At 34.9% G+C, this 24,582-nt stretch overlaps 1 protein-coding gene across 2 annotated transcripts in view; it reads right to left on the bottom strand.

Annotated features, from left to right (window-relative positions):
* Nucleotides 1-646: 646 nt before the first annotated feature.
* The window catches only part of LOC113510533 (protein neuralized), a 72,196-nt gene continuing 48,260 nt past the window's right edge, over nt 647-24,582 (bottom strand). For both annotated transcript variants that reach the window (XM_031910529.2, XM_052899248.1), the window contains exons 2-4: nt 10,470-10,642; nt 8,981-10,090; nt 647-8,576 (exon numbers count right to left, since the gene is read on the bottom strand). In XM_031910529.2, coding sequence (XP_031766389.1) covers nt 8,139-8,576; nt 8,981-10,090; nt 10,470-10,642 — 1,721 coding nt within the window. In that variant the 3' untranslated portion in view covers nt 647-8,138. The remainder of the gene's footprint in view (nt 8,577-8,980; nt 10,091-10,469; nt 10,643-24,582) is intronic.

Below are 24,582 nucleotides of genomic sequence, written 5' to 3' on the forward strand. Positions count from 1 at the left end.
TCATCACCATCATCATTTCTTTTCTATTCATTTCATGAACTGTAGCCACATGGATTTTAATTATTTTATATATTACTAAACTAGCTTTTGCCAGGGACTTCGTCCGCGTTTCTGTCGTTTTTCGTAAAATAAGTAGTCTATGTCCTTACTCACGGTTCAGTGGTTTTGATGTAACAGATACATTTCCCTTCACTGCTCTGCTCCTATTGATCGCAGCGTGATGAAAAGTATACTATAACCTGCCCAGGAGTATGAAGAATAATTGTACCAAGTTTCGTTAAAATCCGTCGAGTAGTTTTTGTTTTTACAACGAACATACAGACAGACAGACAGACAAAAATTTTACTAATTGCATTTTTGGCATCAGTATCGATTACTAATCACCCCCTGACAGTTAATTTCGTAATATATTTCATGTACAGAATTGACCTCTCTACAGATTTATTATAAATATAGATTAACCTGACTTTATAGATACTCATTAAGGTGTCCAAGCAAATGACTTTTGTATAAAGACTCCCTCTGGTAAATGTTGATGTTCTACAAATACCATTATTTTGTCAGCCATCGATTGTAATATTTCCAATAATGAAATTTTAAACTTTGATCTCACAGGGAATAAATACCACAAAAAAAAGACAAAAAATAATTCAATAATCATTTTATTCGAAAACTTAATCTAAATTCCAACATCGTTTACAAAGAATGCATTTTTTTTTCTCAAAATAATAATAATAAAAAAGAAATAAATTACTAAGGACTAGATGACAACGCTGTACACTGACCAAGCTCGAAAAAAAAACAAAAATTGAAAAAAAAAAAACAAAGTCATATCACATGAAACTTGGTCTATGACGTGTTGATACATACTCAAAAATAACCCTAAGGCTGTCTTGTAAAGATTGCTCTCAGCAATAAGACCGCCTTACTGTACTTGTACAATTGTATCGTTACATTTATGAATTGTCTTGCTTATTCCCTATATTGTATAATGCAGATAAAGTATACTCATTCATTCATTCTTGTAAAACGAGAATTAAAGAAAGAAATAATCAAATAAATTCACAGATTATGTCAATTATCAATCGACTTAAAAAAGAAGCAGATTCTGAATTCGGTTTTTTTTTACCTCATAACTCCATCAGTCGTATACCGATTTGGAAAAATCTTTTTTCATCTGAAAGGATCAAAATCAGGCTTACAGACTGGTCCCATAGACATAATATCAAAATCTGTACTGTAGTTTAGTTTTTTAATGCTTGATCGATTTAATTTTTTTTTTATTTGTTCACTATAAATGTAATTTAAAAGAAGAAAGTTGAAAAAAGGATTTTTTTACTTTTTTTTTCTTACTTTTTTTAGTTTCTCATAACTTTCATTTTTCAATTGAACTTTAAGGTTAGAGTTCAGGTGAGAAATTGAAAAATATTAGGCGACTTTGTATGGGAATCACTTCGTATTAAATTCTTGGAAAATGTTCAATTTTAATTTTGGAACGCTCTCTTAAGACATAATTTTTACATGTATTTTCAAGACCACAGAAGCATATAAAACCATTAGTATGTTATAGTTTTTAGAGCGAAATAAGAGCATTTTAAGTTTTTTTTTTATTACAAGAATTTTAGGATTTGAATTCAAATATATATAAATTCTGGTTATGTATCAACACACCATCATAATTACGTCATATATTTACAATTATCTTTCCCTTAAAAACTTATTTTAGATTTGGCTTGTGAATTAATCGTGGTGTTTTTTTTTTTATTTTACTGGTCACACTGTTTTGGTATTTTGGTTATGTGAACGAAAGAGGTAGCTGCTCTCTCATTGACAATCATTCTTATTCACTCACGCGCACACTCACAGCTGACTCTTTCTTGTATTATAAATAAATAAATTGTATAATTATTAAGGCGAGATTCTAGATCATATTTCCTATTAAACAAAAAAAGAAACATAGGGACTTATTGTACGGGTCTGAAATTCACAAATAAGTATATTTATTTACTCGTAAATCTAAATCAGGGGTTTTAGATTAAATCGGTTAGTTGACCGCCTGAAAAGAGATAGATAGATGTTCGCGTATTGAACGCGAGTGACTGAGATAGAAACACTATATATATCACACGAACTGTAGACCATAGATAATGAATTTTTTTTAACATAACTACTACAGAGTATTCACGTGTCACTCTAACACATAGTTCGTTGTATGACATTCTACATACAATTGTCATACAGCCAATTATGTGTCTCTTTCTCTACACCTCAGACGTATGACAGATGTTAAGATTTATAAATGGGTAAATATTTCAATCGGATTCATTTCAATATTATATATTAAATAGACGATATATAATTTTTTTTTTTTTTCTTTTTTTGTGGCGTTCACCCCGATATTAGGGTATTTTGCCAACGATATATAATATATCCATTCTTGAGTCGATATACAGATATTGCAACTAAAATACATAGATACAGTTATATATTACCCATCCTTAATTGTACAATATTTCGTCTTAAGTGGGCCATACATGAGTCGTCTGAGAAGTCTTGTACTTTTTAACAAAAAATATAATACACAAAAACATCAATTTGTAATGTCAATTATATGTAACATAGACACGTTATATTAATTAACATAAAAGACGTTCCAAATAGATTTTTAAGTTAGTATTCTTTTTTTTACTAAATTATTTATAATACACAGTATATGTATCTCAGTATTGCCATCATAATAATATTATACAAAAAAAAATTAAATAGAACAAAACTGGCAAAATGTTTGGTATAAACATATTGTTGGTATAGAGGAATGATTTAATTATTTACAAATTTACATTAATGATGCTTTAAAACTCATACCAATTAAAAAGAAAAAAAAAAAAAACTTGTAAACATAATATTGATTTTCTAAACTCGTTTCTGGGAAAAACATCTTTATATGGGGAAAAAAATGTTCCCAAAAATATAGGACATAAATCTATCAAATAAAAACATATTTTCAGATAAGTAAAACAGATATACGAGTATTAAAACATCATTATAAAAAGTAGATAAAGAAGTCAGTCAATGGTTAGATAACATTAAAAAGGCATTTTACTTTTAGTCTTATAAAAAAAAAAAGTAATAGACTTCCTTAGAAGATGCCAATTTAGTGTTACTATTAAGTTATTAGTCAAATCAGCTTTTTAAACAATACAAACTTACAATAAGAACGGAATTGCATTACGTGATACAGATTTTGGTATTGTCAACGCAAAACAATTGAGCAATAGAGGAATGGTTGATTTTTTTACATACAAATATTCAAGAAACATCATTCTAATAAAGCCGTGTATATCTCTATTGTCGAAAATGTCTTATGATATTTTCTCCGTGTAACGAAATCTTTAGGAAAATACTGGCAACATTCGAGTGTTATTCTTAAAAAAAAGATAACGCTTGGCTTTGGCGCCAATTTGATAATTAATCTGTGATTACGATATCAAATTGGCGCCAAAACTAATAAATTCTAACCTAACACTCTTTAATTTTTCCCCTGTCATTCGTTATTCGCGATATGTGATATTTAGCAGTGGCATTAGCGTAGTAGCTTGATATCTACCAGCTCGTTTCGGCTAAATTCATAATCTTCTTTCTAGAGAAAATAACATAAAGACATTTTTTAGGAACTCCCGTTTGTTGGACCGGAGCGATAGGTAGCTTTTACTGTAATGTTAATTTTATTATCGATACTAAACTTAGATTATATAGATAGAGTGTCTCCATACAAACGCTTCGAGAAAAACGGGTCAACTTTTTCATACAATTTTACATCACAAATAGTTATGAGTGATTCCTTTATAACTTCTATATTTATTTTGTCTTATAATTTCTGCATCTTTTTAATGCGTAAACACTCATTTTATTTATTACATAATTAAATATAGATACGTCAAGGTGCATTGTGTGCGTAAGTATATAGAACACTGGTAAACAAAACGAGTCAGCTAATTTGACAATTAGCTGACAAAAAGTTGACCCGTTTTTGAGGCTCGATTCTCTATCTATATAATCTAAGATTTTAAAAATATTTCTAAATTATTCAGTGTATCTATCGGACGATCGCACCGGCTCATCGAGCTTACTGGTGACCCGAGAGCTACTTTGCGCAAAATATTAAGTTTAGCAATCCAAAGAGGTAATACTGCCAGTATCTTGGGCACGCTGCCTCGATAATGGTGCGTTGGGAGATTATTTATAATTACCTAAATTTGTGTTGTTATTATGAATTACATATTACATCAAAAAAATATCTGTTAAGTATATTAATATTGATATTTAGTAGAATTAAAAATTAAACCATTTTGAAAAAATAATTATCTTAGTAGTAAACAGAGGGCTTACCATGAAATATTTTCGACGAACGAAATAGAAATTTGATGTCAAAATTACATAATACATGCCGCTTAAAATTATTAAAAATATTAAAATATCATTCCTCTGGACTATTAGGATAGGATTTATGATGAACGAAACGTTAAGCTCCATTTACTGGGTTGATTTAGGTACGAACAAAAACACGAAATTGAGCCCGAAAATTCGGAATTTCATTTCATGGTAGACCCCCGGAACAGTCGAAATACGAAAAATATATTTATCTAGTCTTTTTTTTTAAAATCAAGTGAGCCACATGCTCACTTGATGGTACGCTGCCCATCAGCATCTACAACACCAGAGGAATTGCAGATGTACTGCCAGCCTTTTAAAGAGGAATATGCTCTTTTTTTAATGTTATTAGCTGTATGAGTCGAGTTACTATGGGGGGGGGGGGGGGGGGGGGGGACAATTGTCTTTGGGAAGAAGGTCGGGAAAAAACTGTCTAAGATAACTTTTGATTTGATTTTGTGTAAAATTGCTTCTGTAGCACAGCTCCTACCGCTCCGACAGTACGCCTTATTGGTAACATTAACAATAGAAATATCAATAATTATTATTATATGCTTGCTAAATTATTAAATGCATTAAATCTATCACGGTAAGTCATGGACGTAAATACGTAGTTCGCAGCCGAAATTGTCTACACACATCCCTAAAAGGGATCATTTTTTTCTTTTTATTATTGCTATTTTGTACAAACTATATTCTGAATAATCCGCCTAAAAACACAAACAATAAAAATCAACAATCAGAGATATTTTTTTGTTAATTTTTCTATGTAATTTGTAAAAGGGTGGACGAAGGTATAAACCTCATACAGCCTAGTCCGACCTTTTTTTTATAGATAATAAAATCAAATGGATTAAAAAAAAAGAAGAGATGTGTGCAGTTAATAAATATCGATTTAAAATCAATCTTAGGATTAATTATATATCCTTTATTAGTAAAAGATTTCAGCTAAACATTACTCAATAAACAATTTAACTGCATAAACATAAGTATAGTTACATAAACGATCTTATTTTTTTTCCGTTATTTACAATCTACTCTGGATTTTTTGGCGGCAAACAAAAAATTTTTTTTTTGTGGTCAACTTCCTTTGGTACCTCTATTACCATATAATTTGTATACGAATCTTTTTTAGACAATTGCCATTTTATTTTATATTATTATATATTAATATTTAATATGTCATCAACTTAATATTAACATCATATAAAAAAAAGACGCATCTCAATTTTTGTTCCTAGGAGTTACCCGTGACGTCAATTCTATCAATACTTTCGAATATTTATATCAAATTGTCCTTCTTTTGGAATATTATTTATATACTTGCAACTATCGGTCAGTGGGGGGGGGGGGGGGGGAAGGGATTGTTAAAAATGGGGAGTAAGGGCCCCATTACTATCAATATACCCTGGCCAGATCAATCTCCCTGGAAACCATCGGGATTAATTCTTATTCAATTCCTCACAACTATTATGGATCATCGATGATCCCAATTTACCTGTTTTCATCGACACATGTATCTCTTATGTGATTTTTAAACAGATCCGTTATATTCGAGTGATTAAGCTTTAGACTTATACGTAAATGTCCCAGATTACGTTAACAAAGTGTTCGTTACAAATTAAAAAAAAAAAGCAACTAGACATTTGTCGCAATGTTTGAATAATCGAATAATCAATATATACTTTCGTATTTTTTATTTTATTAAAGGTATTTATTATTATTGTTATTATATTATATCATTTTTGAGAACTTATGCACATAGCGTCAGATTTATGTCATTACAGATTCATAATTAAAAAAAAAATCATAGAGTATTTCATAATCAGAATAATGTATTATTCCACGTAGATTAGTAGCAGAACGATTAATTTATCTGCAATGGAAAAGGCAAAGGAACTAAGTCATACAGCCTGACCATTAGAATTTCATATAGATATAAATACCGTTTTCGGACTCATAGATACATTATAATACACTAGCAATTATATACTACATATGTACATATATTTTTAATACAGGTAGCCTCGTCAGATGATTTTCAAAGTTTATAATCGTAGATAGAAGTTCTATTGTATCAATCAACTCATAGATAAAGAATTATTTCTTTATCTATGTAAAAATCAAAGACAATAAAGAACAAGATTTTTTTTAAATATCTCTCATGTGTCTCTGTCCTTTTGAGTATTATGTTCAAAAAAAGATAAAAAAAAAAATAGACGACCTCAGAATTGAATTACGAAAAAAAAAATGGATAATAAATTTGTTAAGTAGTTTTTTTTTATAACTTAACGATAACATCCTCTGTTTAATCACATTATTGCATATTTATATCAAATGTCCTTTATATATATATATATATGCATTAATTTCAAACTTTTTGGTATCGTTTGTTGTGAATATTAATATCAACTGATCCATGAAATGTTTTGGCCTAAAATAAACCTATTTTATTATAATTCTACAAGTATCTAGTACAAATTATATAACAATATATTTAAATATTAATGGTAAAGTTCACCATAATATCATTGTAGAATAGTTACGGACATCTATTACATAAGTAGTCATTACCAGTCATAAAATGTGTTGCCAGGTTTAAATTAAAAATGTAAAATTGTCCTAAACATTGGGGTAATATATGAAAGCCAAGGTAATATATGAAATATATTGGTTGGTATTTTTGTTAATTAAAAAAAAAAAGAAACTTTTAATTGGTGTAATATGTATCGTAGATATTTTTAATTAAAACCTGACAACAATATTCACGTTACGATGGCCTGATCGTCTAATGAGTTGCATTTTAAATTCAGAATACTTTACAGATTCCATATTCGAATTCCCCGACTTTTTTCAAAACATTCAAAATTACCATCTAAAATAATTCTCAATTCTCTTTAAATATTATTCCAAAATCAAATTTTCCTAACAAGCGAACCTAAAACACCTAGGTATATTGTTTTTATATATTATTTATGATATTTCCACTATTATGTTCTTATCTTACTAATAACTAAGTCATAAATATACACTAGTGCATTGATTATCAGTATAATTATATAAAGTATTGGAACGCCATTAAAATATCGCCAGTATTTTTTCCTTATTAAAAAAAAAACACCCGCCAACTGATTTATTTCATCTGTCAAAGATGAGGCAAAGTTTCTAACTCATACAGCCACATATAAATCTTAAAGCTGTTTATTTTAATTTGAATAAATTAATTGAGTTGACTGATATTATTAATGACAATCATTTCATCATTGGTTGATGACGGAAGCAATATTTTTTTAGCGTTCCAGAATAAAAAATGGCGCGAATTTCACGTATTGTATCTACGACAATTAATAAGTAGCAAATAAATTTGTAAATACAATGAAAAGTATAGATAATAAGATATGTTTCACCAGACTTTTAGTAGTAAGAAAACGGATAGAATATTGCTTACTCTTTCGTGTATTTAAGGAGTATATATCTACTATCTCGCTTACACAATCGATTTGTCTCCACACCTCAGCTTATTTGGCTTCCCGAGCTCAATACATTAGAACTTAAATTAAGAACATACCAACACAATCATAATCATCCATTCGTACGGCACACACACACATGCATACGTGAAATTCGCGCCAAATCGTTCACCACAGAGTATATAATACATGTAACCTCAACTTTTTGGCATAACATAACAGCGCCATCTAAACACATCAGGACTTGTATGTGCGTATAACATCTTTGATCTGTGCCCGACAGAGGGGGCACTGACCCCCACCCTTCCCCCTCCACTGTTGTACAGCACATCTGTAGCACATGCACATATGTCCGCACATATATAAGACGCTGTCTATGGGATTCTCGTAGCAAATGGTGCATTCAGTTCCTGTAAGGTTACCTTCGCCGATGACAGAGTAGATGTTGTGACCTCTGCTGGTCGATGGTCCGTTTTGAAGTCTATCAGCCAGTCTCAGGGGTTCGGTGTGGCCGTTGGGCATTTGGACCTGTTCGTTGCAGTTGTTCTGGCTGGTGGATGAACACTGCGCGTCTGTTCTCGGACGTGGGAACGGTTGCTGTGGTATCGGAGCGCACGGGGGGCTCGATATGGGTTGGAGGCCGGCCAAGCACAGTTGAGACGAGGCTTGGATTGGCTGGAAATAGAAATTAAGATTATGAGCTGTGATTATGCTGCTACGAAGTGCTGGAACAATACCTCCGCCATTGTAAGACTGTCCTACACTTCGTTCCTTCAGATGTAATTATAGAAAGTATCTTCTAAATATACAGAAATAATATTAAATATTACCAGAGGGAGACTTTGTACAAAAGTCGATTGCTTGGGTACCTCTGTCCCAATAGTATTTCAACCGTGAAGCAGTTGTGTTTGCATGGCTGTGTTTCGGTTTGAAGGGTGGGATATGGCGTGAATTTATTGGGTACAGAGGAATAACACCTGAGTCCTCAGGAATGGCAACGCATGGGGGGTATCATGGACGAAAAAATGAAGGGGTATTCACGGCGAATCCCAGTCATATAAAAACAAGAAAATACTCACCTCGATATAATGAGCGCTGGCCAACGTGAGCCCTTGCTGATTCGCCGCGTTCTGAGCACCATTCTGCGGTGGCAGGCTCACCACAAGCACAGTGCCTCCTGCCCCTGTAGTTATCGGTGCTGCCGACCCAGTCAACACCCTTAGTTGTTGCGGAGGCGTCTGCGCTTGCTGAGTCACCTGGGAACTCAGCATCCTGACCATTTGCGTGGCCCCATATATATCCACAAACGCCCACAGCCTCAAAGTGTGGTCCACATGCATGACAGTCATAGGAGTGGACCCGTTTCTACTCACACGGACCTCTCCGTCCATGGTCAAGGTGACAGCTAGCTCGTCACCTCTTCTTAAACCATTCGCAGCATCTCTCCTCACCACCCAATATTCTGGACGGTCTAATAGCAACTCCGCATCATCCGGCAGATCGCACGGCCTTAAGGTAGCCGGGTCGCAGGAAGTTAGACCAATTGAGAGGCTTCCAGCGTATGCCGACTCCGTTGCGAGTATTTGGACGACGATGGTTTGTCCCGGACGCATCGGGCGAGCGGTGAAAACGTAACCCTGGCAGAATTCCGCTTCGGTTCTCGCCGCTACTCCCCTATCGTTGACAAACTGGACATTACGCCCTTTCGTTCTGTGCAGACTAAGGGGGACGAGGGGATTTGCGTATCTTGGCGGGGGTAGTGCCTCTTCGATGCTTAAAGATCTCATGTTGCTGACTAAGCGGTCTTCCTCTATAGGACTCTGGTTGGGTCTTCTGATTTGGTTCGGCACTCTTGGGTCCGCGAATTGAACCGCTGTGCAGTTTCCGTAGACATCTACCAACGCCCAGAGAGGGTTCCTTGTGTCGACCCCTGAGAAGAACAGTCCCTTATCTTCACCGTTGATTCCGAAATGGACGTCCCCAGCGGAATTGACGTAATAATGCAGAATGTTGTCTTTCTCGCAGAATCTTTCGCCGAGAGCTTTGGCCCAGTTGCCAGGTTTGTTGGTGAGGTCAGGGCAGGCGTATTTAGGAAGGGCGTGAGCGAGGGTGGCTGGATCGTGAGTAGTGAAACCGAAACGTATGACTCCGCTCCAGCTATTGGAGATCTCGACGAAGCGGACGCACACCTGAAAATGTAGAAATACAATTGTAAATATGTGTATTTTTTATGCAAGAAAAGTTGCTGGATAGCATACGGCTCATCAGATGCTACGCAGTGCTTGTGTTTATTCCATTTATGGGGTTAGTTCACCACCTTTCGTGCTTTTCATATATCTTATAGATAAAACATAGTTATGGTTCTTTAATGGAAACAAACATTAATCCTGCCAACGCATTGGTTTGCGTGAAAATAAAATCGACTCAATTGGCAATCAGAAAAGGCAGAAAGGACAATCTGAAAGGGTACATTGCTAGAAACGCGGTTATTAGAGTCGGTCACTAGCTCCTTTCTCTCCTCGTAACTACAGTGGTGGTTTCATTAGATAGAATCTGTTGAGACCTTACCTTCTCATTGACTCTAACTGGTCGGGCACTGAACGCGACGCCCTTGCAGAAACTTTCCACACGCCTGGCCATGGAGCCATCGCGGGACACCCGGATGTTCTCCCCATGGACGCTGTGGAAGCTGAGGGGCGGGAGGTTGTTTGGCGTCCCCCCTGTACAGGAGGTGCGGGGCGCTGGAACAAAAGAAAACAACCATTGGAGAAAACTAAACACCATGAAATCAGTTTTCTAAGTTCTATTTGTGGCGTATCATTGGACATAAAAATAATAAATATTCAATATTATGTGAATATCAATGCCTCTATATTAATTGAAATTCTACCCGAAGGTCTTATATATATATATATTTACAATATTTATATACTGGTCCCATTACGAATATATTAAAAGTATGTTCTATCTATTTATCCTATTTAAGAGCTGCGCTCTTGTCGGCGGAGCTCTTGCCACTCACTACGATTTTCAGCGAGTCTCTTCACCTCTTGATACGACACGACACCAACTCCTTCCGGAAAGTATGTTATCCAAAAAATAATATTGGATAACAGACTTTTAACATACTCGTATTTGAAAATAGATATCCGACCGATATGGGCGATATCGAAATGGATGAGGACCTTTCTTTCTCCATCGATATCCAGAGGAACCCAATATATAGATATTGGATCGGTTTCCATATTATCATGCATAGTAACAAAATTTTACTAAAATAATTATAATAATTCTTTTAACTCTACACCAGTTTAGTTTAGCTGATCTTTGAAGGTCGCAAAATCTTTAAACACTTTTAAATACTTACATTTCTCAAAAATACACGCTTACACGTCCAATATGGCTATATAAATCCAGTTACCCTTAAATAACCCCAAGACAGGGGGCCTATTGTCGCTCCCCTATGATAAGACCCACCTGCGTGGCAGATGCGCTGGCAGCTTGCGCGTGCGCATGTCTAGGCAGTGAAGTATAAACTTTATTTGTATACCTATAAGACTGATAATCGTCGAGGACTGAAATAAAAGTTTCCTTGTTGATGTTATATAAGAAAATGCTGAATAAGCGAATTATTTATCAGATATAAAAAGCCACGTGAGTAAATACAGTAACTTTATCTATATTTATTCGTGTGATATTACCAAAATCTTGATTACGATGTCACAGAATTAATATTATATACCATTTATTGATATTCGTATATAGTAGTGTATGTCTTTAGTATATTTAATTGTATGTATTTATTTATGTAATATTAGAGTATTTACATGATTTTCTGTTTTATGCGCATGTCTTCACGAAGCGCTTCATTTTAACTTGTTGCTTTCGTAAAACTAGCTTAGTATTTTAATTTAATTTATACTTGTAAACCACCGTGTCTTGGTAATCTCATATGGACTCCCGCGATACAGGTTCTCCTAGTGCGGGGTCCAATGTACTCGCTGTTGTAAATTTTTTTGTGTTTGATAAATAAATAAATAAATAAAAAAAAATATATCACTTTAGTACGCGTCCAGTTCAAAATACTTTTTTTAATATATTTTTTTAAATGAGGAACACGTTTTAAAAACGGAACGACAGTTCTAAGAACGTACATTTATCGAATATCCTTATCAACACATATTTTAAAATTAGAATGAAATAAAAAAAAATTAGATTCCAATTTCAAATATTACATATAAAATAGCAACTATTGACACAGACGTAATTGACATTATGTTGGCTAATCTATCTATATCTATACTTATAATAAATCTGTGGAGAGGTCAATTCTGTACATGAAATATATTTACAAAATAACTATCAGGCGGTGATTAGCGATCGATACTGATGCCGAAAATGCAATTAGTAAAATTTTTGCCTGTCTGTCTGTCTGTATGTTCGTTATATAAACAAAAACTACTCGACGGATTTTAACGAAACTTGGTACAATTATTCTTCATACTCCTGGGCAGGTTACAGTATACTGTATAATAGATTTACAGACAGAGACTGAGAGCTGGTTAATGGATTCGTCATCTCATCATATATTAACAAGATTAAAACCTGACATCCAAACAGCAGATTGGATTATTGATCTATAAGGAACAGATTGCCAATTAGCACGCTAGAAAAAGAAAATATTTAAAAAAAATCTAATTTTGCTAAATGAATATTTACTTATACTCTGTTACTAAGTATATAGCTACTAATAAATCTATAATTTGTCGTATTATTTTTACGCCATATATGTTATGCTTTATATACAAACCATAAAGATACTTTCTCCTTGAGATTAAGATTAAGATTGTCTGAAACTAAACACAATTTAAAAAAAGAACTAAATTTTTTTTTTAATTAATAAACAAAAAATTGGCATACCTAATAGGTACGCAGCGGAAATATTTATTGCCTGAATACCTGAATGTGACAGAAAGTGACCTCTGACTACCCCTCACCTAATGGTATCTGTTATTTATTTATTTATTTACAATATAACATCAAATGGAGGCGAATGTAATGGACACACACAATGCATTTTATTTATATTTCTTTTTATTATTATTTTTAATAAGGAGTTTCGCGACTGAGTCTTGGCCACAACAGAATATCAGTGTGCTCTTTCAAGGGCAAAGCAATAAACTGAGATGTGACCATTTTATGTTACTATGGCACACGCATGAAGGAAGGGAAAGAAGGGAGATTGTTAGTTTTTATATTTTGTTTATTGTCATTCTTTTATCTCTTTTACTGTGTATTATGTGTTTTTTATATATATGTTTTTTTATTGTAATTTGTGTGCTGTAAGTAATGTAAATAAATTATCTACCATATCTATCTCCTTTCGAGTTCTCAAGGTTGACTGGAAGAGATCCCTTCAAGGGATAAGATCACCTGTGTACATTTTTGTTATAACCTAATATCTATATTATAAGTGAATGTACAAAAGCAAATAAATAAATGAAACCACTTACAAAATGGCGTCGGCGTTTGAAACACAATTAAATCTCTTGTTACGCAACTTCCTAACTTCCTAAATTGTACGGCGTTGAACTTGAACACCGTAGGAAGTGGGCACACGTGCGCATGGGGGCTGATGGGGCGTTCCCCTTGAGCGGCGAACGGTGACAATACTTGTACCGTTTCAACTCGGATTGTTTACTGCCCGAGTATTTAATATTACGAATAAAAGGAATTATAATGGGCATAGACAATTTTTTTTTTTATTTCTCGTGTCAAGGAATTTCGCGACTGGTAACAGAAACTCAGTGTTTTGCCCTTTTGAAGGAAAAGGCACTGAACTGTGACAATTTTGTGTTACTATGGCATACGCATGAAAGGAAAGAAAATACTTTTTGTGTGTATTTGTCGTGCGGTCCCCAGCATAGAATTGGCCACACCTTCCTTGCCAAACCGCCTGTCAAGATTGGCAACGACTGCCAAAACCCTCTAAGAAGGAGGCTTATCTTCAGCAGTGGACAGTCCAAGGCTGATATGATGACGCTGATAATGATGTATTTTACTATCTTTTTTTATTTATTTTTTTCTCTTTTCTGTGCATGTCTATATTTGTTTATTGTTATTTGTGTGCTGTAAAGTGATGTAAATAAATTATATATCTAAAATATGTCAAAATCAAATACATTTATAATTTTTTGAAATACACTCCTATATGTATTATACATTTTTTTCTATTTTTCAAAACACGAGATACTTAAGTAAGTAGTGGTAATGGAATGGTAAACTCACCAGCGCGGGGGGAAAGGGATTGTTAGTAATGAAGACTGAGAATCCCATTGCTAGCAATATACCCAACCAAGTGGACCTCCTCGCGGTTCCCCCTGGAAACTATCATGATTAATTCCAGATGAATTCATCATGATGGGCTAACTGACCTGTTTTCATCCTCATCGATCACCATTCACTGGTGCTCCGCCAGCGTATCCCTTTAACGCAGGCGGGGTTACCATTCCATTTTCATCCAATAAAAAAAAACCCCACCTGCGCTATCGGCATACGCTGGCATTGTACCAGGGAAACATAATAGGTGGGGATGAAAGCAGGTAAGTTAGCCGATCGTGACAAATTCTAGTAAAATTTCACTATGATGGTTTCCAAAGGGAAATACGTAGAGGTCGACCTGATAGGGTATATTGCTAGCAATGGGGCAGGGGGAAAAAGAATTGTTAGTAATGGGGACTAGTGATCCTATTGCTAGCAATACACCCTGACTGGTCTACCTTCTCGGTTGTAATTTATTCTTGATGTATTCGTCATACGGACCAACTGACTTGCTTTCATCCTCACTTATCATGATCCCCTAGTACCTCGCCAGCATATACCGATATCGCTGATGATTATCATCCATTAAAAAGCAACGGGGCTGTTATATCGAATTACTAACAATCCCTTTCCCCCAGCAGTATAGATATTTCCCATATTTAAGCAATAATATCAAGTTCGAATATATAACAATAGCAACGCGCGAGCCAGGTGGTCTTGAAAAAAATATGAGGGTGGCAGCCATTTTGGTGTCGAGGGGACCAACATCCGCCGGAAGCTGTACAGCTTTTCTCCCGATACTAGTGATCGAAATCGGAAATAAGATATTTTATAAAAAAAAAAAGGAAGTACGATTAAATTATTTATTGGGAAAGATAAATAAATATATAGTTTATAGATTTAACATAAGACTGTAAACGTTTTTCTGTCATATACATTTTTATACAACTTAGAATGGCAAACAAGCTGACGGCCCACCTGATGGAAAGTGGTAACCGTCGCCTATACACATGAGCAGTACCATGGACATAACAGAGTATACTGTTTCGCCCATGATACCCCCCATGCGTTACCATTCCTGAGGACTCAGATGTTATTCCTCTGTACCCTGTAAATTCACGCCATATCCCAACCTTAAAGCCGAAACATAGCCATGCAAACACAACTGCTTTAGGGGTGAAACACGAATGGGACAGAGGTACCCAAGCAAATTTTGTACAAAGTCTCGCTCTGGTAAACTTTTTCAATTCCTATTTTGAACATAAACATATTGGGTATACAAAATATATTTAGCCGACACGTGTACACTATTAATTTAGTTGCAAAAATAGCTTCGCCAAGCTTCGGAACTAATTCTCTGTTGTAATTTGTTGCGCCCCTCGGTGCGTATTTAATTGTGCATCCCTTAGTTTGGGGGTGGAATTTATTTTCGTATACCATAGACAAGCGATATTTTATTTTTACTAACAACTGTCAAAATAACTAGGCTGTATAGTTTTGTACTTTTGCATTACTTGTGGATAAACTATTTGACAAATACGAGTGTAATAAAACTAGTTTTTACACGCAGCTTCGCGTGACCGAGAAATGTTTACTGACCAACATAAAAAGTAGTTTAGATCCTTCTTAATCCCATATAGCACATGTATGCTAAATACATCCTTACCTATCATGTTCCCCTGGTACCATGCCAGCGTATACCGATAACGCAGACGGGATTAAGCAAGAATCCAGACCCCAAGCAGACCCCAGGACGAGAATTATTTTAATTTCACTATTTCATCATCATCATCATCATTATATCAGCCTTTAACTCTCCACTGGTGAAAAGCCACTCCCTTGGAGAGTTTTGTCAGTAGTTACCATGCTTGGTAGGCAGATTGGCAACCGCAGTTAGGCTGTGGAGTTGTTTTAAGAGAGACGCTGCAGCCTTTTCCTCGTCCTCCCTTACACCCACGGGAAAGGACAGCTTGTTTGCCATTCTAAGTTGTATAAAAAAAAAGTTTTTTTGAAATAGTTTGAAATGTACGCCATTTTTTTAAAATTATTTTTGTAATTTACATTTCCTTTAAAATATGACTTTTTTCAATGGATGATAATGGAATTCCAACCCCGCCTGCGCTATTTGGGTAATAGGGAAACATGATAGGTGAGGATGAAAAGGCAGGTCAGTTAGCCCATCGTGATGAATACACCTAGAATTCAGCACGATGGTTTCCAGGTGGGACCACATGGAGGTCGACCTGACAGGGTATATTGCTAGCAATGGGGCTGATAATCCTTTGCTCCGTTAACAGTTGTTTTTGCGGAGTAAATTTTAAGGTATTTCATACTCCATATAAAGTAAGTACATATTACATGATTAAAATGGTTACTTGAATAGGTAATTTCTATGCCATTTTTTATACGACTCGAATAGCAAATGATTTGACCACCTACCTTATGGAAAGTATCACTGTGGGCGGCATAGTATATTATACTGTATTGCTCAAGGTAGCTCTAGCATAAATATTGATTAGATTCAAGTAATAAAATTAGGCATACATGGAATTTATTACTTTTTTTAATGGGCGAAGGTGGAATGGTAACTCCGCCTGCGCTTTCAGTATACTAGGTATTTGGATTCTAGGGAAAATCGCGTGGAGGTCGACCAGATAAGGTCAACAGTACATATAGTATTTGGCATGGTCTATTTAATCAACTAGAGAGAGGCTTTGTGTAAAAGTCGTTTGCTTGGGTACCTTATTCCCATTCGTGTTTCTACCGTGAAGCAGTTGTGTTTGCATGGCTGTGTTTCGGTTTGAAGGGTGAGATATGGCAGTGAATTTACAGGCTACAGAAGAATAACACCTGAGTCCTCAGAAATGGCAATGCATGGGGGGTATCATGGGCAAAACACTCTGCGATATCCATGGTACTGCTCATGTCTATAGATGACGGTTACCACTTTCCATCAGGTGGGCCGTCAGCTCCTTTGCCTAAGTTACATTAAAAAATGTCTCGGTTATACGAACAAAGTCGCGGGTAATACCTAGTAATTATATAACACAAAAGTACTAGGCGAGCATAAAGTTATAAGAGTAATACTGATATGTCTGTAAATACACAAACAGAGAATTCGGAGAAAGCTACATAGGAAATGTCAGGCGCATCATTACGGCTCGATTAAAACATAGGCCCGCCGCACTATGGCAGCAAGATGCGCGCGCATTCATAATGTCACCGTTTGCGTCAGAGGCTTCCTGGTGCAATCCCCACTCTATGTTTAGACTGCGTGACGTCAATACTGATCTAGATAAGAAAAATAGACGGAGACACGCCTGTACGCGCGGTTTTACTTGCTTAGTTAAAAGTTGGATATATCCTTTTAACTGCCAGGGGTTTTCTTCTCTGATGATCTTTGTATCAATAATATAAACAGGTAACATTTGATTTAGAATTTATTATCCAAAAAATAATATTGAAATAACAGACTTTTAACATACGAAAATAGATATACGACCGATAGGGGTTTCCACCATCGATGTCCCGAGAAACCCGATATATATATATATATATATATATATATATATATATATATATATATATATATATATATATATATATATATATATTTTTATACAACTTAGAATGGCAAACAAGCTGACGGCCCACCTGATGGAGAGTGGTAACCGTCGCCTATAGACATGAGCGAAATAAATATGGAAATAACAAAGTATACTGTTTCGCCCATGATACCCCCCATGCGTTGCCATTCCTGAGGACTCAGGTGTTATTCCTCTGTACCCAGTAAATTCACTGTCATATCCCACCGTTCAAACCGAAACACAGCCATGCAAACACAACTGCTTCACGGTTGAAACACGAATGGGACAGAGGTACCCAAGCAATCGACTTTTGTACAGTCTCCCTCTGATATCGGATCGGTATCCATATTACTTATGCCTACTGCAGAAAGCTATATTATCAGTAAATATATATTATTATTATTGTATTTTCGAATATCCTATTTACCTGAGCGAAGTCGGGTCGGATCGCTAGTATATGTGTAATTTGATGTTTGTTGAATGCACCGCGGAGATGCGCTCCGATGCGCCTACGCATCCTTCTATAGGAAATCTGATAAATTACACTAGGGTGACCGTTGATCCGTTTAGATTTATTTTTTTATAGACATTTGAACTATAGACGGACTAAACCCGTCAGAGAGCCGGAGCGGAAAAGCTGAATATGGCGCCAACTTTAAGAAATTGATGGGTAAAAACCTAAGAACAAGGAATTACATAGAAGGAATGATAAATTAAAAACTGTAAATCATATGGTTGCCTGCTTTCTTCTTATGCAAATATAATTAGTGAATAAAGGAAGAAAGATACACCATCAGTTGCTATTTCTCTCAATTCATAGCAGGCTAGTGTATAGAAAATGTTTGATATGTCAATTATTTGTCAATGACAAATTTTACATTACTAGATTATATATTGGACACAGTTTATGTAGAAAGTATGCGAGCAGGTTGTATCTGAATTTGGTAGGGTTATACGGCCGTATAACATTTTCTATACACTAGCCTGCTATGAATTGACAATTTTATCACTCCTTCTATGTAATTCCATTTTTCTTAGGTAAAAACTAACAATAATATAATTGATGACAGAATCCAATATGGCGGAATCTAGACGCCATATTGATTACAATTAACGTATACTCATTTAAAAGACATCAACGAGTTAATAAAAAAAATATTACCTAAAAACTACGAAAAAGTACCAGGCGAACATAAGCACAAGAGAGTTCTTCAAGGGCCAACAGTAATTGCGTCTAATTGCGTGTTCCTCTAACGGAGGAAGTAAACACACTAACTGGGCGTGTGTTAATGAATTCCTGTAATTAACGCATATCCGTTCCGAGGCCTATATTATAAATATATGCAATGAACTTATGAATTGCTGGTACATGATTTGGTAATATGAAAGCCTCACATAAATCAATGAAGAGTTAATATAAATCTTAACAAATGGGATCATCGGAGAATTTGTAGCATATGAAAAAGAATCATCAAAATCGTCTACGATTTTTTTAAGCCGGTTAATTAGAAATTAACTGTAAGTTACGAGATCAGATCTACTTAGTTTTCACGGTAAAACGGATGCGCCGATTTAGATATAATTTTAGCATTTTTATATTACATTTAAAATGAAACGGTAGGTAAATGGCAAAAATTGTTTGTAATATTAGGTTAGCAGAACTTCTAGGTATGTTTGCGGAGAACTATTTCCAAGTTAATTTCGACCCACATACAACAACACCCTCACTCACCCCAATGCTTTAAGGATTATCGCAATACAATATCGTGTCTCTAGGGGTGGCCAGTGACATGCGTGGGTGGAATCCTTTTAAATTTATGATAGCCTAGTACATACTTGGTGTGTTTTACAAGTATTATTTAGGTCACGCTATTTATTTATTATTATGTAGGGTAAAGGTCAAATTTGTAAACGATTTCAAAGTGTCCGAGAGATATAGGACTAAGAAGGTTAAACTGTTTAACCTTCTAGTGGTACATGATTGCCTAGTCAATTATCTGTAAAAGAGGTATAAAAATATAAACGAATTCCAGTTTCAAGGTTAATTAAATTGGGTTCCATAGTGTTTTAAATTTTTAAACTTAGCTGTATAGATTAGTTAGTTTTTTTTAGATTATTTAGTTAGATTAGTTACTGCAAATAATATATGTACAAACGAATACTCAACCCGACTGTAAGCCAATCCGCTACTGTCCGACGTACAAATCAAATGTCGACCAATCCACTGGACGTTTCGATTCGTTACTTACGAAATTCTTGTGAAAATTTCAACAAAACTTAGTAATCTTACTAAATTAATAATATAGGGGATATTTGAAAAAAAAAAAGTTCCCCATAAAGCGAGGTTTGCCAGTAGTTGCTAGTAGTTGTCACGCTTAGCATGTGGATTGGCAACCGCAGTTAGGCTTTTATACATATTCTAAGAGGGACGCTGCTGCCCATCCCTTCACCATAAGATCCCTTAGTCGCCCCTTACGACACCCACGGGAAAGGAAGGGGTGGTCCATTCTATACCGGGACACGGCAAGGATTTATATGTATTAGTAATATATTATTTGTACATATTTTAGTAGTAAATGCACTATAGACGACGATTACCACTTTCCATCAGGTGGGCCGTCAGCTTGTTTGCCATTCTAAATTGTATAAAAAAAAAGATGGTATAACATCAAAGAAATAACGATCAGGGCGTACAAGTCCACTGTAGCATAAACCATATAAAATTATAACAAAGTTATTATTAGGACCTTCTGTTCTGCGTCACGCGTGGCATTTTATAAACACGTCGTTAACTTTATAGAAAGTAAAAAAAACAATACACTCTGATATCCACGATATGTTCACTCGCCTACAAAAGAATGGAGAGTGATGTTTTTGCGTGTAAATAATTGGTTTTAGCGCCATCTACAAAAGTTTCAATCATGTATTTTGGTGGTATAGTAGAAACGGGATTTAACACGTTGAGCGCCACGCGTATTTCTACAGCAATTCCGTTCAGGCCAGCTGGTGTTTCCTATCGTAGTAGAAGGTAGTTTACGTTTGGAACGTGATTCCTATAAATTTTAAATAAATTTTCTGTAATTCCGTAAAATAGTGTAAAATTTTATAGTTCTCATGTTACACGCTGTCAGCCACCGATGGCTGACGCGGCCTAAACGGAAAGTCTAGTGTCAGCCACCGATGGCTAACATGGCGCTCAACATGTTAAATAAGCGACAATTAGTTTAACACATCATAATCATATCAGGCGGTTTCGCTGATAGTTGCGACGTTTGGAGGGACTATTGGCGACCGCAATTGGACTTTCGTGATGTTTTAAAAGGGACACTGATGCCTATCCCTCGATCCTCGCCCACGGGAAAGGAAGGGGTAGCCCTTTCTAGGCCGGGGTTAAACGACTGATGTTTTAAACATGTATAAAATTTACTAAATATAAATACTCTTTAGAGCAGGGGTTCCTAAACTTTCAAGATAACGAAACGCCCACCAAATACCTTTCATTTTATGGCACCCCATGTCAAATGATTACAAAACAAAAACACTGTAATTTAAATAAGAACAAAAGCTTTTATTAGAAACATTTTAAAAGTACAATACTTTATAGTTTCCTTTAATTTTAAATGTATAAAAATGAAATTGTTTCACTGTGTAAATAATTTCGCGGAGCCCTCGTGACTTTTACGGAACCCCTGGGTTCTGCGGAATCCATTTTAGGAATCGCTGCTTTAGAAAAACACAATCAATACTTGTACTACGTCTATTTTTTTTTGATGGGTGAAAATGGTATGGTAACCCCGCCTGCGCTGACGGGATACGCTGGCGGAGCACCAGTGAAGGGTGATAGATGAGAATGAAAACAGGCCAGTTAGCCCATCATGATGAATTCATCAGGAAATAACCATGATAGTTTTCAGGGAGAACCGCGAGGAGGTCGACCTGGTTGGGTGTATTGCTTGCAATGGGATTCTCAGTCTCCATTACTAACAATTCCTTTCCCCCCTGTACTACGGCTATTAGATAAGTGTAGTTTAGTGCTGTTTTGACAAAACCAGTTATTATGATTTAAAAACTAAAATACTGAACCGATTTTGATAAAATTTCAATAGAACCAACCTGTAATCATATGCTTTCAGATAGAAAAAGAATTTTCCAATTCGGTTTACAACTGACTGAGTTATGAGGTAACAAACATAAAAAAAATACAATCGAATTTAGAAATTGTTTTTTTTTTTAAATCATTTGTAAATTGAAAAAGATTGCAGGCGTATATAGGTTACAATAACCGCTTATCATTAGGTGGGCCGTATGCTTGGTTTCCATCTCAGTGGTATAAAAAAAATGTGGTCAAAATAACGTCTTAAATGTCTATTCATAATATACACAGGGATTATGGCGAGGGCGGAATATCCCTCTGGAGAGATCCATTCAATTTACATTTAATGATGCCACAGATGGCGGGAAAGTGGGTTACTCGAAGCGCGGGGCTCGGAGGGAAATTGGCGAAATGGGATTTTTATTGAATAAGATTTTAGACAATTTTACTGTTAATAATTGTAAAATTTGGATGGAAATAACTTCTACAAAATATACCAATGATTTGACTATATCTTCACTTGTCATGTTCCCCTGGTACCACGACAGCGTATACCGATAGCGCAGGCGGAGGTTATCATTCCATTTTCATCCAATAAAAAATCAGATTGTATGTATTATGTTCACGCCAACATTAAGAAATATAATGAAATAATTGGCATAATATGATTAGATATTAATTTTTTTTTTATAATATACACATAGACCCGCCTAATAATTTCTTTTCAGCCGACTTAAAAATCTTTTTATTCTTTTATTTTTATTGACTCAGGCATTTCGTAATTGTATGTTAAAATAAAGACGCCAGGATATTATTTATTTCTTGTTTGCAACATTGAAAATGGCACATTACTTTTTTAGGTTATAAATTGTTCTTTTTTTTAAATATTTTGATATTCGACAATCCATCATCTAGGATAATGGAGCAACTGTTTTTACTCCAAGTCCATCAAAAGCAATTTAAAAACAATTTAATTAATTGTTACAATTTTTACATATCAACTGCAACGCAACCGTGAACAGACTTGCAGTCGTCGACCTCAGGGCACTAAGCGTGACCATAGACAAAAAAAACCTAGTTGCGTTGGAAACAACAATAACTGGTGAACTTTATGATCATGATACAATTAACGTATATTAGATCCGCTCTGGATTTTTAGTTATGATTGAAGACAACTTAAACTGGAATTCACCTTGTGTTTCATGTTTAGCAAAAGGTCTTCGAATTCTATTTTTAAACTTTATGTAAACATGATAAATGATTTTTTCTTTTCTTTTTTTTTTGATGCATTTAGTAAACAATGTTGCCAACATTATTTACTGTGTACTTTTAGAGAAATTAATCGTTTAAAGAAAAGGTACACAAAATGTCAACAATTTATAAATCGATGAACTAAACATCTTTGTGAACTTGTTATTTTTTATTTTACATACAGGAATTTCCATAAAAAGATATGTCAAGATTGTTTACTAAACATACTAATTTACTTATTTTTTGAAATTAGATTACATTTAGTAATGTTTTTCCAGTGGTAATTCCGTGGAGGCAAAGGAAAATATTTATATGAAGTGACAGCTTCAAATGTGTTGTCAAATGGGATCTGTAATTGAATAGATGCTCTTTTTAATAGAAAGAAGTATACCGATTGCACTTTTACTAAGCAAAGAGTTAATGTGATAAAAAAGAAAACTTGGCATGGATATTATTTTTTTTATTGAAATAATTTAATGACATTCATTCTCTTTCCTTAGCTTTCTTCAATTCTATCGTAGTTATTTGTGCTACTTTTAATTTAAGAAATCATTAAAAACGAATTGATAAAAATTCGAAACCCGCGTTGAATTGATACCGAGAATAATTCTGATTTCGCGGTAAATTTGAAATGTGAATCGTACATACCAATGAGCTAACCGTATTTCATGTTTCAAGGTAAAAGAATACTTTGTATAAAGCTATAATATATATTTTTTCCTTTATCGTAATAGTTCCTTTTTTAAATTTACGGATTAGATAATTCGACATTTAAATAATGACATTTGACAGCTTCATAATGGCGCGAAATTAAAATGCTTCTACTGATTCCCGCTTTTCCTTTGACGTTCTAAATTTAAATGTTTCACCGATCACAGACTGTCACTACAGCAAGCATGCAGCAAATACGAGTTGGGCGTTATTTTTTTTTTTTATTGTTTTTGAAATAAGTGCGCGCTGACGCGTCCAGCCAAAGATAAATGCAGTAGAACAAATTCATAAACAAAGATAAAGGGATAAATGCAAAGCTCTTTGTATAAAACTACATGAATCATGAATAATTGAGGTTATAATTAACTCTGTAACTGAACAATATGCATTCAAAGGAATCCTTTTATCTTCTGAGTGTATTCGGCCACTACTTTGTTAAAAAGTTTATACGTCAGCTGTGTCGTAACAATGATAGAGTGGGATGAGTTAAGATGTTTGCTATAGGCGTGTTTATGAATAGGAGTGTTGGGAGGGGGGGGGGGGGTGTCAGCGTCCTACTTAAAACTTCACTAAAGCCTAACTGCGATTGCCAATCCGCCTGCCAAGCGTGGCAAAATCCCCCAAGGGGAAGGCTTATGTTCATCAGTGGAGAATTAAAGGCTGATATTTATTTATTTCATCAATTGGCTGAAAGAAGAACGAATTGAAGAGAGAATCA

The sequence above is a fragment of the Galleria mellonella genome, unplaced genomic scaffold (genome assembly GCF_026898425.1).
Source record: "Galleria mellonella isolate WM207_F2 unplaced genomic scaffold, CSIRO_AGI_GalMel_v1 utg121, whole genome shotgun sequence".
In the NCBI taxonomy this organism is placed as follows: Eukaryota; Metazoa; Arthropoda; class Insecta; order Lepidoptera; family Pyralidae; genus Galleria; species Galleria mellonella.